This window comes from Rhincodon typus, chromosome 4 (genome assembly GCF_021869965.1).
Source record: "Rhincodon typus isolate 14 chromosome 4, sRhiTyp1.1, whole genome shotgun sequence".
NCBI lineage: Eukaryota > Metazoa > Chordata > Chondrichthyes > Orectolobiformes > Rhincodontidae > Rhincodon > Rhincodon typus.
The window spans coordinates 82,504,597-82,521,633 of NC_063335.1; the positions used below are offsets into that span (position 1 = coordinate 82,504,597).

General features: G+C 39.7%; 1 protein-coding gene across 1 annotated transcript in view; it reads left to right on the plus strand.

Moving 5' to 3' along the window:
- Nucleotides 1-4,765: 4,765 nt before the first annotated feature.
- necab1 (N-terminal EF-hand calcium binding protein 1) overlaps nucleotides 4,766-17,037 on the plus strand; it is a 129,116-nt gene continuing 116,844 nt past the window's right edge. The window contains exons 1-2 of the mRNA XM_048596147.1: nucleotides 4,766-4,965; nucleotides 5,416-5,516. Coding sequence (XP_048452104.1) covers nucleotides 4,766-4,965; nucleotides 5,416-5,516 — 301 coding nt within the window. The remainder of the gene's footprint in view (nucleotides 4,966-5,415; nucleotides 5,517-17,037) is intronic.

Consider the following 17,037-nt stretch of genomic DNA (forward strand, 5'->3'; position numbering starts at 1 on the left):
ATATGTTAATTTCAGTGTATATTTTGAGCGTTTAATTGCATTTTCAAAAAAAAAGCGACATTAAAGCTGTAGTTCTGCTTTTTAAGAATTACAGTTGAGGCAAAATGATTTCAACTGAAATGATCTGTAGGATGTAAGAGAGGGAGTTGCAGACTTTGAGTGCTATCGTTTGGCAGAGTGCCCCGATTTAGAATCGAAGGATCCAACCCGATTAGATGTAATCTTGTGTGATCCTCGTCTCTTCTTACATAGATTCAAACATGAGCAAAGTAAATACATACTCGCCTCCCCGATACACACACACATATAAAACAAACATTTGGAAAATAATTAAAAGTATATTCACGTTAAAGCAATAGTTTTGGGCTTGTTTCTGTGTTGCTAATTCTATATAATTAGGATAAGTTTCTTTCTAATTCGTATTCCGAAGGAAAAACTAGAAGAAGCAAATTTGACACGAACCATAAAAGCACTTTCTGGCGTGAAATTTGCAAATATACAAGCGCCATCACTATACTTAGTCCTAAAACTCCACTTGACGGCTAACAGGAGCACGTGTTCAATATTAAAATAAGCCTGATTAATTAAGAGGTCAGTTTGCTCAATTTGTTAACAAAGAAACCAAATTTGATGGATCTTAACTTCAAATAGGCAGTCATTGTATTGGCAGTCAAGAAGCATGTGGCCAATAGTAGCCATTGTTAGACCATGAAAGTTGTTCAAGCACTGCAGCCAGGTACTTCTGCTACTGATTCATAAAATGCCCGTTGTTTCTGCATAACTAACTGGGTGAAAAGGTGAGATCCCACCTCTAGGTGACCTCCTCCACCACTTCCAAAACCACATCTGAAAAGCCAGTTGGCCTTCTGCCTGTTATTCCAACTGGATTCAACTGATGGTCTGTCAGTGTTCAAGTCATACAGCACAGAAACAGACCCTCAGTCTAACTTGTCCATGCCGACCAGACACCCCAATCTGAGCTAGTCCCATTTGCCAGCATTTGGCCCATATCCCTCTAAACGTTTCCTATTCATATACTGATCCAGAGCCTTTTAATTGTTGTAACTGTAACAGTCTCCACCATTGCCACTACATACCACTTTAGAAGGTTTTGCCTTTAATTGACATCTGTGACATTCATTTCCAGCCCCCTTTTAGAAAAATTTCCCATACCTGTGATTAGTGGAGACAGTTCAACTATTTCATATTAATCAAGTATGGAGACATGATCTCCAAGTCCACTTCACAGGACACCAGAGCATGTAAGCAAAATTTCCCCTGTTTCAGGTCCATCATGAATTTAGGCCTCTTGAGCCTTTCTGTTCATATATGGAAGACCCCTCAGAATATATGAAATGGTTAAAGATACAGAACAAGGGGATTATTACATTAATTTAAACTGTACGAATAAAGTACTGAGGACAGTAATGGTGTTATGTAAATACAAGTTGACAGTAATGGTGTTATGTAAATACAAGTTACAATATTGTTATCAAAACATAAATTTTCACACAATTTTCTTAAAGAAATTACATAAAAGAGCACTTAACTCCCATGTGGGGCTACAAAATACCCAGTATTCATTTTACAACAGATATACCAGCATGCTGATTTCTCAATTATTATATCTAATTTTGAAGATTAAATCATATGCAGTAGTGTTTTTGAGTTTATTAGAAAAAGAACAGTTATTTTTTTAAAGTTGAAGAAGCATTCTCAAAATGTATCTTCTCAGTTGACTATTTGTCTGCCAAAGATTACAGAGAGCAAACTAATTCCATTAAATTATGTTAAAATGTTGAACAGTATAAATAAAAACATCAAATTTCTTCATTCAATTATATCTCTGTCCAACTTCTTAAATTTTTAACCTGTAATAAGCTAAAACATTGAGATATTACCCATTTTAGATAAATTGAAACAGATGATTCATTTGCAAGAACTATGAATAACATTATGAGTCTCATCTCATGAATATTGGCAAGAAAATAAACCTAAGCTGACAGCTTCTGAATATTGTGTTACTTCACCAAGGCTTTTTCTTCTGGGTGTGAAACTAACGCAACTTTTATCAATCTCTGATTTATTTCAGATTTTACGGCGAGCAGACAAAAATGGTAAGGATTATTACACTTTGAAATAGATTTTAGTAGCTCCCCATTATTTACATAAATATATAAAGCTCCACAAAAGAAAATAAATGTTCTAACATCCCGCAGATGAGAATTCTAGATAAGAATTTGTTTCAATTTGAATTTTTGGTTTGTGCAATATTACATCCTATATTCCATTGCAGCACAATTTTTAAAAAGAAGAAAAGGGGGAGTGGAGGAATGGTGACGAGTGGAGAAATGGAGACCTATTTTTTAAGATAGCAAAAAGGTTTGGTGAGTGCATCTCAAAGAACAGCAATAGGAGAAGTGGAGGAAATGTGAAGCTTCGTGAAAATTGGGAAGTGCTGGCCATAATGCTTCCAACCCAATTATAAAAGCTTTCATGAGGCTGTTTCCAGTAGGGGATGGAGATAAGCTTGGAGCAAGGAATGCCCAATGATTCCTTGTGGGATTCAGAGTAGAACTCCTGTCCTTCATGGCACCCAAAGAGACAGAAAAAAAATCAATAACATATGCCTTCCTGGCCCACTTCTAAGCCAGACTGCAATTCCTGGCTGTTTTAACTTGATGAAGGAAACCTTCCTTTTTTTCCTGTTCAGGCTTCATGTTAAAATCATGTTAAAATCAGTCAGTCTCCAAAGGCTAGACTGGACAATATTGTTGCCTGCAGTTTGAAATAATACTTGGTCAAATTGGAATAACAAAGTATCCATTCCATTTAAGTACCTATTTTAAATAGCAACCATTTAACAGCAGGTAAAATTTAGGCCTTTGTGACAAATGTACTACTCTACAGACTGGACAGTCAGCTAACATTAGAGCTCATAAACTTGAAATCAAGTTATTGACCTGGTTAGATGATTGGTCAGGTGGTAGAAGATAGAAACGGGGGATAACCTGTATGTACTTTAACCTGATGGAAATGACCATGTTTCCCACAAGGATCTGAACTTGTGCCTGAATTATTGATAAGATAGCGTAGTAGAATGTCCCATATCCAGGTTTGCTGAAAATACAAAGATGTAGTAGGAAGTATTTGAGGAACCACAAATTATTAAAAAGTTATTTTTAGATTAATTGAGCTTGCAAAACTCTGGCAGATGGATATCTATATACGTATGTGTGAATGATCTGTTTGGGACAAAAAAGATAAATCCACATAGTTTTTAAGTAGTATAAAACTAGAGGCACTTGTACATTAGGAGATATATGGTCCATATACAAAATGAGAGCATAAGAAATAGGAGCAAGAATGGAGTGTCTATGCTTTGACCCTGTTCTGTCAATTAATAAGATCATGGCTGATCCTTGATCTGATCTCAATTTCTCTCAACTTCCTTAGAGAGCAAAAATCTATCTATCTCAACCCTAATTTATTTTGCTGTACATACTTAGTACAATTTTCTGAAATTTCCTAATTCTAGAATGGTCCAATTGATTTAAAAGTTGAGAAATGTCACACTCATTCAAGAAAGGATGGAGAGATCTGACAACAATTGTTAGGAAAATCTGGAATCTATTATTAAGTAGGTTTTAAAATGGACTTAGTGCAGTATGATTAGGCAAAGTCAACATGGTTTCACAAAAGCAAATTTATCATTTCTTTTTAATAATTCATAGATGTCAGCACTGCTGGTTAGCCAGAATTTAACATATTTTTCAAATCAACCTGCTTGAAGATGTTATTATGTACCTCTGGAGCAAGTAAGACTTGAACCTTAGTCTCCAAGGTCTAGAAGCAGAGACACTATCACTGTACCACATCCCTGATAGCCATTAGGAGGATCATTGATAAGCCTCCTTCTTAAAGCAGTGCAATCGTGGATGGGTAGGTGCATCCATAATGCTATTAGAAAGCAAGTTTCAGGTTTTGACGCAGGACAATGAAACAACAACAAAGTAGTTGTTGAATTGTTGCAGTGCCTCTTGTAGATGGCACATAGTGCTGCCACTGTGCATTGCTGGTGGAGGAAGTGAATGTTGAAGGTGTAAAATGGTTTATTTTTATTAGAGTTCTTTGAGGATGTAACTAGTAGGATAGATTTTATGTCCTCAAGACAGGGACAGAGATCATAGATTGTATTAAAAGCTATACTTTATTGCTTGCATTTTAAAACACACTTTGTTGGACTAAAACATAGCTTTCACTGATCACATGAAGTAAGTGGACTATAATTTCTGGAAAGCTTGAATCAGTAGTTACCAGAGCAGAGGTCAGCTTTCTCCCTCCTGGAATGTTAGACCATTGCATATGTGGACTTTGCAGTCAACTAACTCAAAAAGACATTGGTAATCGGGATGAGTTATCACAACTCATTATGCCCACAATGTTGCCAGTTGCCCACCATCAATCTAATGCAGTGAGCAATGAGTTTTGACCAGGTGCATAGATATATGATCCATTATACATGTGGAAATTCACATCACTCTTTTTACCTCCTAAGGTGAGTACTCGATCTTTGGCTATAAGGATAGAAATCCTATTTACTTAATATGTACATCCTTGAGTTAAATTGGAACTCAATTGAATCAATTCATTACATGACCAAAACTCCTCTGTTCTTTGAAAAATTCTTTAATTACAGTTGGTTCTGCTATTACGCGTGTTCCAGCAATGTGAATTGACTATGACGTGATTGACAAATAGGGGAATGCTGTTTCTAAAACGAGAACTTGTGTTGGCTATAACGCGATTCCATCAGTATGCGGAGGAGTATGCATCAACGCCACATGATTGTTTCATGAGCTTTGTCCTAAGCATGTGCAATGTTAGCGCTGAAAGAGTCTCCATGCCTGCATCACATGATCATTTTGCAGACTTTATGGTGAAGCGCTTTCTGCGAGAGGTACGGTATTCTGTGATTTTCGGTTTTTGTTTGCAAATTCTGTTGTGTTACCCACAAAAATGTGAGGACAAAGTGACAAAAATGTTAATATCCTGGTGATAAAATTATAGGTAGCGAACGTAAAAGAAAGGCTATAACACTGGAAGAGAAGCTAGATGTTATAAAGTGTTTTGAGCGTAATGAGAGAACATGTGATATAGTTCATGTAAAGGAATAAAGAGACAATGCAGAAAAGATTAAAGCAAGCTGTATTGCTGGAACAAGTCTGAGTGCTAGCAAATCTATGAAGTCACAGACAAAGGTAAATGAGAAGATGGAACGGCTTCTAAGCACATAGAAAAGCTTTATCAATTTATGAAGATCTGACAAAAAAAGCTGAAAATCCTGCAGATGTGCCTGCCTTTAGTGGTAGCAGTGGCTGGTTTGCTTGTTTTAAGAACCACTATGCTTTTCAGTGCAGACGAGAAGCATGCAATGGCATTTCCTCCCAAAGTGAAAAAATTAATTGACAAAGAACGCTTCAACTTAGATCAAATTGGATTTGAAGAAGTGGAGAGTGAGGATGTTGAAGAGCTGCTTGAGTCCTTCTGTGAAAACCTCTCCACAGTTGATCTACAACAACTTGTCCCTGAGGGGGAAGTGGAAGCTGGAGATGAAGAATATGAAGTCCAGATTGCGGCACCACAAGAGCTTTTCACTTCTGTTTTATCTTCTATCCTGAGGGACATTGAGAAGCAGTTGTTGCTCTTAGAGGATGATGATTAAAATGTAGATTACAGAATGCAGCAGGGTAGCAGGTCGTGGAAGAAGATCATGAAAGAAGAAAAAGGGCAAAGCAGCAAAAACTGGATGTCATTTTTAAGCTCACCCCCAAAAAAACAGTCAGAAGACAATGAACCACAGCCATCCACTTCTGGATTAACTATTTTTCACCCTAACCCTGTAACCATAACTGCACCTGAAGGTGATGATGATGATGACCCTCGATCCCTGCATTAACAACACAGCAACCTCAAAACCTCCTCCCCCATCAAATCATCTTGACATTTTTTTCAAGATAAGGTGTTAAATTTACTTTAATTTAATTATTAGATATGAATTAAATATTTATTCAGTCTGTGCTTTTCAGTGATTTTTTGAGTAATGTTTTTTGGTGGTTAACCCCAACCCCAACCCCAGCCCCACTCTTCCCATAGGCCCTGTTATTTCTGTAGCATGATTTTCTATAACACAATGTTGCTCAGGAACGCAACTATCGCGCTATAGCAGAACCGACTGTATATATTTATGAACACTCACCTCAATATGCTAAAAATTTAGTTTACTGACAGCGTCATAGTTTGCTAACAATCTAAATGGTGAGACCACAACTAAACTCCAGTCTCAGCAATGACACCCAGTTCCAGAAGAAACTGCGAATATGCCTGAAAAGTTGACAAAGTCTAGGTCCCCTAACATCATATTTCTGGCCTTCATCAACTTTAAAAGGAATTCTAAAACTTCAGCCAACTGCATTCATTTGAATCCAGGCTGCTGCAGAAATGAATCTTCACTGGACACTGAATTTCTGGATTCAGGCAAAAATCGTATAAATTGATGTCATATATTTGTTTTGTTTTCAAAGTAATTCTTAATTGGAATTCCTTTCCGTTCCTTCTTTTTTTCCTTTGTGTGCACATTGTATCAGCCTGTCTGTAAGTGTGTCTGTGCATGCGTATCTGTGTGTGTGGGGATGTGTGTTGAAACAATCATCCCCTTGATTGGAATGCATGACCGACCATACTTTTGATTTAGCCCTAAAGAGAGTTTGTTGCAGGTCATTTACAAATTGGATTTCACAAACAGAAAGTTTGGAGAAATTAGGGAAGCCAGTAGACACAATATATTTGAATTTCCAAAATGCATTGGAACAAATGAAATAAGAGCAGAAGTGCCCTCTGCCTACTCCATCATTCAATGAGATCATGACTGCTTGGAATGTGGCCTTAACTCCACTTTGCCATCAGGATCTCATAGTGCCTGAGTCCCTTTACAAGAAAAATATGTCTAACTCGGCCTTGAATATATTCAATGACCCAGTCTCCACTGCTGTTTAGGGAAGGGAACTCCAAATGTGAGTGACTCTCTGAGAGAAGAATTTTTCCTTGTGAAGTTTTAAATTGGAAGCCTCTTAATTTTAAACTGTATGTCTTAGTTATAGATTCTTAACAAGGGAAAATATTCTTTCATTTCAATCTTGTCAAGTTCTCTCAGGATACAGTATTTTATGTTTCAATCTCATTCTTCTAAAATCAACGTGTAGGCCCAGACTACCCAACCTTTCTTCATAAGTCAACACTTTTAATTCTGTGAAAAATCTTAACAAACCAGCTCTTAACACTTTCCTATTCAAGTACATAAGCAGATCAAAACTGTACACAATAGCTAGATGTAGTCTCACCATACAGTTAAAGTAAAATTTTGCTACTTTTATCCTCTATCACCTGTGCAATAAAGGCCAACAATCCATTTGCCTTCCTAATTACTTGCTCCACTTACACACTGACAAGTGTACTCAAATCCTCTGTACTGCAGTTTCCGGCTCTTTCTTTTTAAAAAATATTCTGCTTTTCAATTTTCTTGTCATAATGCGGGGGGGGGCAACTTTACATTCACGTATAATACATCTGCCAAAAGTTTTGCCCACTCACTTGCCCCATCTACATCTCTTCACAGACTTTTATCTATCATCCCCCAATTTGCTTTCCTGTCTATTTTTGTTACTGTAGTATTCAATGGTTTAATTGATCTGTGTTTGATTGTATTAGTATTTGTATGATCAGTGTTCACTGTGTTTTATTAATTATGCCTAGCCTAGGATTCTGAGGGCTAAAGTTTATGGAAGCTTCTAGAAAGACCTGAGAAGCCAGATCTGTGATCATGTGTAAACATCTTATGATTGTTGAAATATTTTAAAGCAATATAAATAAACTTGTTATAGACTTAAAACGAACATAAATTCTGTGAACTACTTGTTCTGGAGTAAATCCTATATCAAATATATAGCAAACCAATGAACACATAACAGCCACTATACAGTGAAAGGGTAAGATTTACCCTTTATGTCTTCTTAGACCAGACAAGGCTCAGGTTTATTTGTTAAAATGTTTATTCTTGCATGCATGGAAGATGTACACTTCATGAAAATTACGCTGTTTTGAGAGATAACAAGCTTCCATCACAGGTTATACACTTACTCACCCTATCTCCACCTAATTGTATTTGCATAGTTCACATACCAACTTAGTACACATGATTATATCATCCAATCGCATTCAAACAATTGCATGGGATCATATTATCCAATCATATCATTACATGTTCACAACTTGAACTGTTATTGTGTACTTTGTAATTATCAGTAAACCTGCAGAGTCTGTTTTTTTTTCCCCTTTTAGTCCTTCCTTTTGCCTATACAGTCTATTTTACTTTCAACGGTCAGTCAGTACCTTCATCCAAGTCATTAATATGAAATGTAAGTAGTGGAGGCTACAGAAATCTACCCTGTTGGAACTCCAACTGGTTACAGTTTATCAAGTTAAAAATTACCCATTTATCCTGACACTGTTAGCTAATTATCAATTCATGCTAATTTATCACTCCGACATCACAAGCTCTTAACTTGTGGGGTAGACTTTCATGTGGTAGCTAATCAATAGTGTTTTGAAAATCCAAATACCATCTGAAGCATTTTCCCTTTATCTGCCTTACTTAATACATGCTCAAAGAACTTTAATAAATTTTGTTAAATATAATTCCCTTCCAAATAATCATGCTGACTGTATTTGATGATATTATCATTTTTTAAATCGTTTCCTATTACTTCCATGATAATGGATTTCGGCTTTTTCTCAATGATGGATGTTTGGCGAACTGGACTACCTTTTCCTCGTTTCTTGAATAGCAGTGTTACAATTTGCAGTTTTCCAATCCACTGGGAGCATTCCCTTTTCATATTGAAAGGTCGTTGCAGTTTGCTGTGCTTATGGTGAATCATCTGTTTTAAGCAATGCCACTTGCTGCTTTCATTTAGCCCTTCGATAAATTACTTTTTTCTTGATGGTGAAGTGATTATTGAACTTTCCCATCATTATGGCCCACTTTTCATTTCTATCGTCTAGCCAGCTTAAATAATAGAAGAGTATTGTCTGATTTAAGTAGCATTTTAGTTGGCTCAGGACTATTCCAGGTCAATAATCTTGACTCAACACAGCAGGGTCTCAACACTACATGATGCGGCTATTCTGAGGAAGGGTCACCGAACCCAAAATGTTAACTCTGATTTTTCCTTCACAAATGTTGCCAGACCTTCTGAGCTTTTTCAGCAACTTCTGTTTTTGTTCATGATGCAACTGGTTAATGTATCAAAGCAACGTGATTGTTTCTGAACACTTGACAGAACATGATTATGTCTGAACGTAACTAGATGCAGCATTTTTAGTGTCATGAGGCAACACAACGGTGGACAGAATCTTAACGTTTATTTGACTAAGTCTAAGTTTCATCAAGTTTTTTTGGATTTTTTTTGCCACAAGGCCCAGTGAGCTCTTTTGCTGTATCTTACTACACTCGCCTCATTAACTACCTGCTCTTCCCTGTGGTGTCACATTCACCTGATTCCACTTTTCCCAAAACAACACACCACTTACCATTATCCTCTGAAAGACTGGAATCCCTTGTGTCCGCACCATCTTTAAAAGGTTGCTGTGCAGCCAGATAAGTACTGGCAATCTGGCATTGCACCTCACTAGCAATGCAATGGTGCAGCAGGCATAAATCAATGCTGCTCACAGCATAAAGTACATGGCAGGACAATTCCTCACCTACAGAACCCATTCTCTTTCCCTAGATGGTGTTTAACCGCAAGGTGTACCTTTCCTTAGAAAGATCCCATGCAAACAACTTCTCTAAGTGACCAATACTGTGTCCCCAGTGTCCAGTGAACACCTAGAGGTTGTCATTATCCAGTAGAGAAACGACACACACAGGCAGGCAATTGGAACATTCCCACAGTGAGCTTCTATTTATACCCAGCAAAAGCAAACTCAAACAAAATGAACAGAGGCACCCCCACAATGCCTCATGACCAATGAATATTTGACAGTCCATGATGGTCTGCTATAAACAGCTATCATTCACTGGAATTGGGTATCAATCGGGTCCTGCCCAGTTTGTGCTGTCTGATGTAGCTCAGCTTTGGTATGCACAAGGAGAGTCTCCTCCTCCACATTATCCTCGAAAACTGCCCCCACTCTCCCACTTCCTCAGAGTCCAGCACATCGCCTCCTTGCCTGCTTCAAGTAAACACAGTACAGCACATCACAATGGTGTGGCATACTCTGTCCAGACTGTACTGGAGGGATTAGCCACCCCCCAGACCAAATTGTGGAACTGCATCTTAAGCAACACTATCGCCTGCTGCACCATGGCCCCGGTCACAGCATGTGCACTAACCTAGTAAAGGCACCCAGCCACAAGTGCTGACGTGTTCACTGCATGCTGCATTCCCTGCCATCGCCAGCACTGGCTGAGTGACCGACATATTATATTACAGAGAGTTGTGAGCCCAGTCCATCATGCAAACAAGCCTTACATCGATTGATTCCATCTATACTTCTCGCTGCCACCGGAAGGCAGCTAACCTAATCAAAGATTCCCCCCACCCCAGTTATAATCTTTTCCAACCTCTTCTGTCAGGCAGAAGAGACAAAAGCTTATATACACATACCAACAGGTTCAAGAACAGCTTCTTCCCTGCTGTTGTTTGGCATCTCAATGGATGTCTCAAATTTTAAATTTAATGTTGGCCTCGTTCTTTGTGCAACTTCTCTGAAGCCATAAAATTGTATTCTTCACTCTGTTCTATTACCCTAATGCACTTTAAATGATATGATATATGATATGATCTGCCTGTGCTGCACACAAAATTAAACTTTTCACTGCACCTAGGTATATGTTACAATAATAAACAAAATCAAATATTAAAAAGACTACACTCCAACCCCCTTCCCATCCTAGACTCACATCAACCATGAAACTTCTAATTCAGCAGAGTTCATTGTAATACTTACACATATTGAAGTGATGGCACTCTCCTCCCACAGCAGCCTTACAAGTTTCACAAGTGATAGGATGTTTTTGGCCAGCATTGACCTTTTTTTAAGTCATAGCTACTAACCTCTACATTTTTGAGAGGACAATGTTAGACTTGCAAACACTGATGTACAAATCGCCTTTGACCTGCAGTTGAAGCTGAAGCATGTTCACTCTGATGCATTGAAAATGGGCAAAGCAATTACGGAAAATTAAATGGTGCTGCAGTTTGCAAATGCACACTTCTTGTATTTGTTCTTTCAATGTCCTAGCTTCTAGCAGATATGGATCCCTTGGTTTCACCATCAAACTGACACTGGTTCCACCCACTGTGGGAGTTGTCCCAACCAGATTTCCAGTTGTATTTTGCATCAAGAGAGCAGGAAGTGAAGGCAGAGAATGCAGCTTGGAGTGGATACCGTTAGCACCTGTGGTCAGCATCTCCTGTCCTTCATGTCTCCTTTACTTCACCCTGCCCCGACAAACCATTTCCACCCATCCTCCATAAAGGGACTGACCACATTGAACTTTACCTCCGTTTTCCTCCTTGCCCCTGGAGCCCTGACATTACACCTTCCAGATGCAGAGTGAACATGATTTCCACCCTGGATAATCATGGTGCCCACAAAGGCTAGAGTGGTGTTCGTCGGCTGTACCCCGCTCCCACAGCCCACTGTTGCTGATCCAGAAACCTCCCTTATACCTTGAGGATCCCCCATTACCATCTGTGTCCCCATCTCAACACATGCCTTTGCTTTCCTCCCAATGAACCTTGATAGTCTCACCCGTTTTTGCATTGATCTCTCTGTTGCTCCTACAGCCCCACTTGCACACTCCTCAATGGCTGATGCGTGGACCCCCACGGAATATATTCGCTCCAGACCTCTGACCAAAACTTGATGAGCAGCCCCTAGACAGACTCCTGACCAATGTCTTTGCAACCTGTCTGATTGATGATATGTGATTCCCCTATCTGCTTGTGATGGCACTGCAAAACTGACAGTTACCCACTCCCTGGACTGAAGCCAGACATATCCCCTGACAATGACCAAGTAGACAAATGGCCCTGACCAAACTGTCAAGTATCTGTGTGGACTGTGCCTGTGACTGATGGTAGCGGGACCCCTGACAACTAGCAACCCCCTCTTGAACTGAGAACTAGCCCCCATCCACTTTCTGGATGGCCATTTATTTGAATAAATGTGCAATGTACCTGCACTTTCTAAGTATCCTAAGCAGGTAGATTGGAAAGCTGCTATGAAGATCCTAAGGAGCTGGCAAATCTCAGATACTAATATCCGTCGATGAAGGCTGCATGCAGCTGGTGCTCAATGGATGGCAGAGCCAGTACCGAACAATCGGGAGGGTGGACATATCACTGTATGGCACCATGCTACATCTGTGCGACAACTACACCATTTGCTAGTACCTTACCCAGAAATCATTGCATGCGCTTCAAGCAAATGACCATACCTGAAAATCTAAGGGGAGTCATCCTTATTTCCCTCAAGCGATACTGTGGTCAATCAAGCAGTGCCACCAGTCATTCAAGAACATCATCCTATGTCAGTCTAAGGGTTTGGACTCAATCAGTCTTGAAGGTCAAGTCCAACCAGTCAGGGGATTAATACTAAGCCAGTTGGCGAGCTGCACAGAAATCAGTAAGGATCCTGCCCAGTTTTAATCAGGAAAAGTGCCGAGGTGTTCTGAATGAGTGAGAAAAAAAGGGATCTTTAATTAGGGGCTGGGGTGGGTGAGCTATTGAAGGAAGATGCATACAATAGTGAAAGTGGCAGACCTTGAATCCCAGTAGAAAATGAGGGCTGTAGCAGAATTAGAGTGTTGCCTGTGTGAGGAAGAGAGAAGGTTGTGGAACTTAACTTTGCAAAGTGTAGAAGGCCATTAATCTGCTTGTGGCATTGCTGCACATTGCTCCAGCTGTGGACACCACATTGTGACTCAGGTGGCTACTTAAGACCAGACTGGCAGCATCTGGTCCTCTTCTTGTGCTGGGGAAAAGTGGGTGGCACCCCCACCCCATCCAACTCCACCACCCTTTCTGTCAGGACCTCTAGGTCCCTGTCTGTTCAGCGGTGTCGCAACTTACCATTCTCAGCTTGTATTTGGAACACACTAAGGACAGTTCCTGATTCACGGTGTTTGAAATGTTGCACAGGTAAGGTTTAAATATGGCAGCTGCAGCATGAATGCTGCAAGGTCCCAGCATGAGTTAACACTTCTGCTGCTGTTGCTGCTACAGAGTGCACAATAGGTTAAGAATGGTGTTATGGAGGCAGGATGCATAAATAATAATGTGAGCGATGGGCATTGCTTGAGAAAAGTTGTCAGAGCTTGTGGAGGGAAACTGTCTGTGACAGTCCCCAAAATTGACACTCTGCCTAAATAAGGGAAAATTCAACCTTTGGATACATTGCAAAAGGAATTTAAAACAATTTCTTCTGGTTCTCCTTCTTATTCACCAACATACCCTGAAATCACAAAATAATCTTGCAAGTTTGAGGTGTACATCCAGTCACACTCAAGTGACAATCCTATATCTCAGGATATGTGAGTGAGTGAGCACTCTGTGCATTTATGTTCTATTTACATACTATTTTTGAGAGCATATTTTAGTAAATACAATTACAACATTATTTTAAATGCTAACTTTCAGCTAGAATATTCAGCCTGCAGGATCACGGATATGAGTATGAAGCTAGGAAAGAAGTGTAAGGCCATCAATATACTTTACATATGAACAAATATAAGGTATCATCGGTTGAGAGGAAGCTTGTTGTGAAATGCATTCTGCCATATTTGTCTGGGAAAATGCTTTTGCAGATTGTGTGAACCTAGCAAAATTTGACTCAATCTTTATCCACATTCTCAAAAGATTGGTCAGTGCATCCCATCTTCCTTCTCTTTCCACACAGCCCATACAGTTCATGAGTGTGGAAGGTGCTATTCAGGACAACTCTCGGTATACTTCACGAAGGAGTAGATTTCCTGCTACATTATTGTTTTGCAATCATTCCCTGGATCTGATTTTTTTTGTAGACAAAAGCAAATCAACCTGAAATAGGAGCTTAAGTCTTTTTAGAGTGACAATGTATATTCTAAAACCATTTGCCCTATCTTAGGCAGGAGGCCCAATTCAAACTGGTAACTTAGCCTGAATAAGTAGATTGGGCTAATCCGGAATATATTGGTTTACAGAGCTGTGGAGATTTCTGCCCTCCTATATGGCTCTGAGACATGGACTGTCTACTGCAGACACCTGAAGGCACTGGAGCAGTACCACCAATGCTGCCTGCACAAGATCCTGCGAATCTGCTGGGAAGAAAGATGCACCAACACCAGCATCTTTGACCAGGCCACCATCCTCAGCATCGAGGCACTGACCATCCTTGATCAGCTACGATGGGCTGCGCACATCATCTGCATGACCGACAGGAGACCCCCCAAGCAGGTGCTCTACTTCCAACTTCCAAATGGCAGGGGAGACCCAGGTGGAAGAGGACGCGCTTCAGTGATACCCTCAAGGCCTCACTGGCAAAGTCCAGCATTCCCACCGACACCTGGGAATCACTGGCCCAAGACCTTCTGAGGTAGAGGAGGAGCATCCAGGAAGGCGTTGAGCATCTCGAGACTTGCTGTCAGGAAAAAGCGGAAGCAGGTGAAAACAGTGAAAGGAACGTGCTGCCTTACCAACGCCCTGCCCACCCCTTCCCACGAACAACTTCAGCCCCAAGTGTAACAGAGCCTGTGGTAGCTGCATTGGTCTGTACAGCCACCCACAAATTCACCCTGAGAGTGGATGGCCAATGAATGACATTACCAGAATCAGTGAATCACAAGTCTCAGGTCTGGAAAATAATATTCAAACCTGGAGGTAAATTTTACAGATTTTAGCTGGGGGAGGGAGACGGAATGGAAGGTGAATGGTCTTCTGGTTGCAGGCATTGTTGTCTCGGCAGGATTACTCAAGTATCAGATGTCTAGCAGGAAGGCGGGCCAGTAGTGTTGTGAAGGGGGACTGTGCAACCAATTGGGCATCTAGGCCTCAATGTGAGGAAGGAGAGAAGTGGTGTCATGAACTGGAAGTTGGTCACAGCAACCAATTTAAAGGCCATTCAATTTCAATTTTCACTTACACCTTATGGCAGCCTCAAAGCAGCCATGGCAGACCTTTTCATCCACCTTTGTGCTGCCTCCTCATACATTGTGTAAATAATCCTCCAACATTTCCCCATCCAACACCTGAAAAATGGAGAGAGCAACAAAACTTTGCATAAGAGTTCAGTCTCTAACATCTGAAACAGCTTGTCTATTGGTTATATCAAAATGGCAGGCAAGCGAGCAGATTCTACACCCACTCACATAATAATGGAGATTAGTGTGATGATAGTGAATTTCCATCTCATTGTGTCATATTTCTAGGGGAGTTTGGGGAAGACAACTGATTTTTATTTGTAAAATCCAACCCATGATCCTTTGATTAAAACCATACTAATAGTACTTAACAGAATAAAGCTACCTAAAAATAATGTTTAATAAATTCTGGATTGTTTTATTCACATATTCATAAGTTTATATATTTTGTTGTAGAATGTAACAAGAAAAAAAAATCAGAAGATGGTTAATAATGAGAATTATTATTTATAAATTATTGTCACAAATCTGACCTAAATTAAATAACATTTTACAGTCTTGGTTTCTTGCTTCGTCAAATAATTACCATTATATGCTGCATTGGTATTTAAGCTTGAACAGCTGTTCTGGAAGACCAGCTTTGTAAAGGAGGAAGTATCCTTCCATTTTTAAAATGCCAATATTTCTGGAAATTTAACTAAGTGTAGAATGTAATGAAAGGAGAAATGGGAATCCTGGTGACAATACTTCCCACAAAGTTCAACATTATGAATCATTCACTGAGGCAAAGAATCTAATTAAATAACCTCTTTGTTTGGACATGTAGACCTATGGGATATCATCAGCTGGATCACAAAGATAATGAATGGATCACATTTTTTACATGCTGCACCTATAATTCTATAAATCAAGTTATTCCTCCCCAGATGCCATGTCATCAGAACCGTATGTCAAGGATATCTAGACTCTTAAATTTTCACTGAACTTTACTTACTGACAATACTCACTCCACTAAAGTGAAACTGAAGCAGAACAATAAACATCTTCCTGATTCTCTGCTTTGGAAATGTTGCTGGAAACCCACAGCCATCTAGGAGTAAGGGAAACAATGAAAAATAGGAAAGGAAGGGAAACTTGCATTCTGTCAACTCTTCACATGGCCTTAGCAATAGTAAGATACAGCATCCACTGTTGCTCACAACAGACCTTCTTCATCAGAGTCACATTACTCTTTAACTTTCTAGAATAGCTGTTCCATGCCTCATCAGTCTGCAGATTTGCAGCATCTGCTGTTTAGACTCAGGTGCTTCACTGCACAACTATTTCTCTCAAATGGCAGTTTTATTTGAGCACTTAGCACTCCTTATCAAGACAGATCCATTCACTTAACTACTATTCTTCTCAAGACATTGGTGCCCCATGATTGCAACTGCCACTTTCCTGCCATTATGTTTCACAAGGGCAACTGAATCCTTTACACCTTACTTTTCTCTAATTCAAGGTACCTATTCATTTCTGCTTTCCAAGATGCGACTTCTCATGACAATAGCGAATTTAGTGACACACATTAACTGAGGCAATTACTAGAAATACCTTGCCTGCTGTGACCACGTTTTGTCATCTGTCATGCTGTTCGTGAGGCATTTAGCAGGTACCTTTATAACCCTCAGCACAAAAATCTGCTCACATAGAAAAGCACTTACGCCCCCTTAGATCAAAATGTTACCACATGCACAAGGAAATCTGGAATATGTTGTTCTTGGAAACTAATTACATGAAATGGAGTGAGAGCC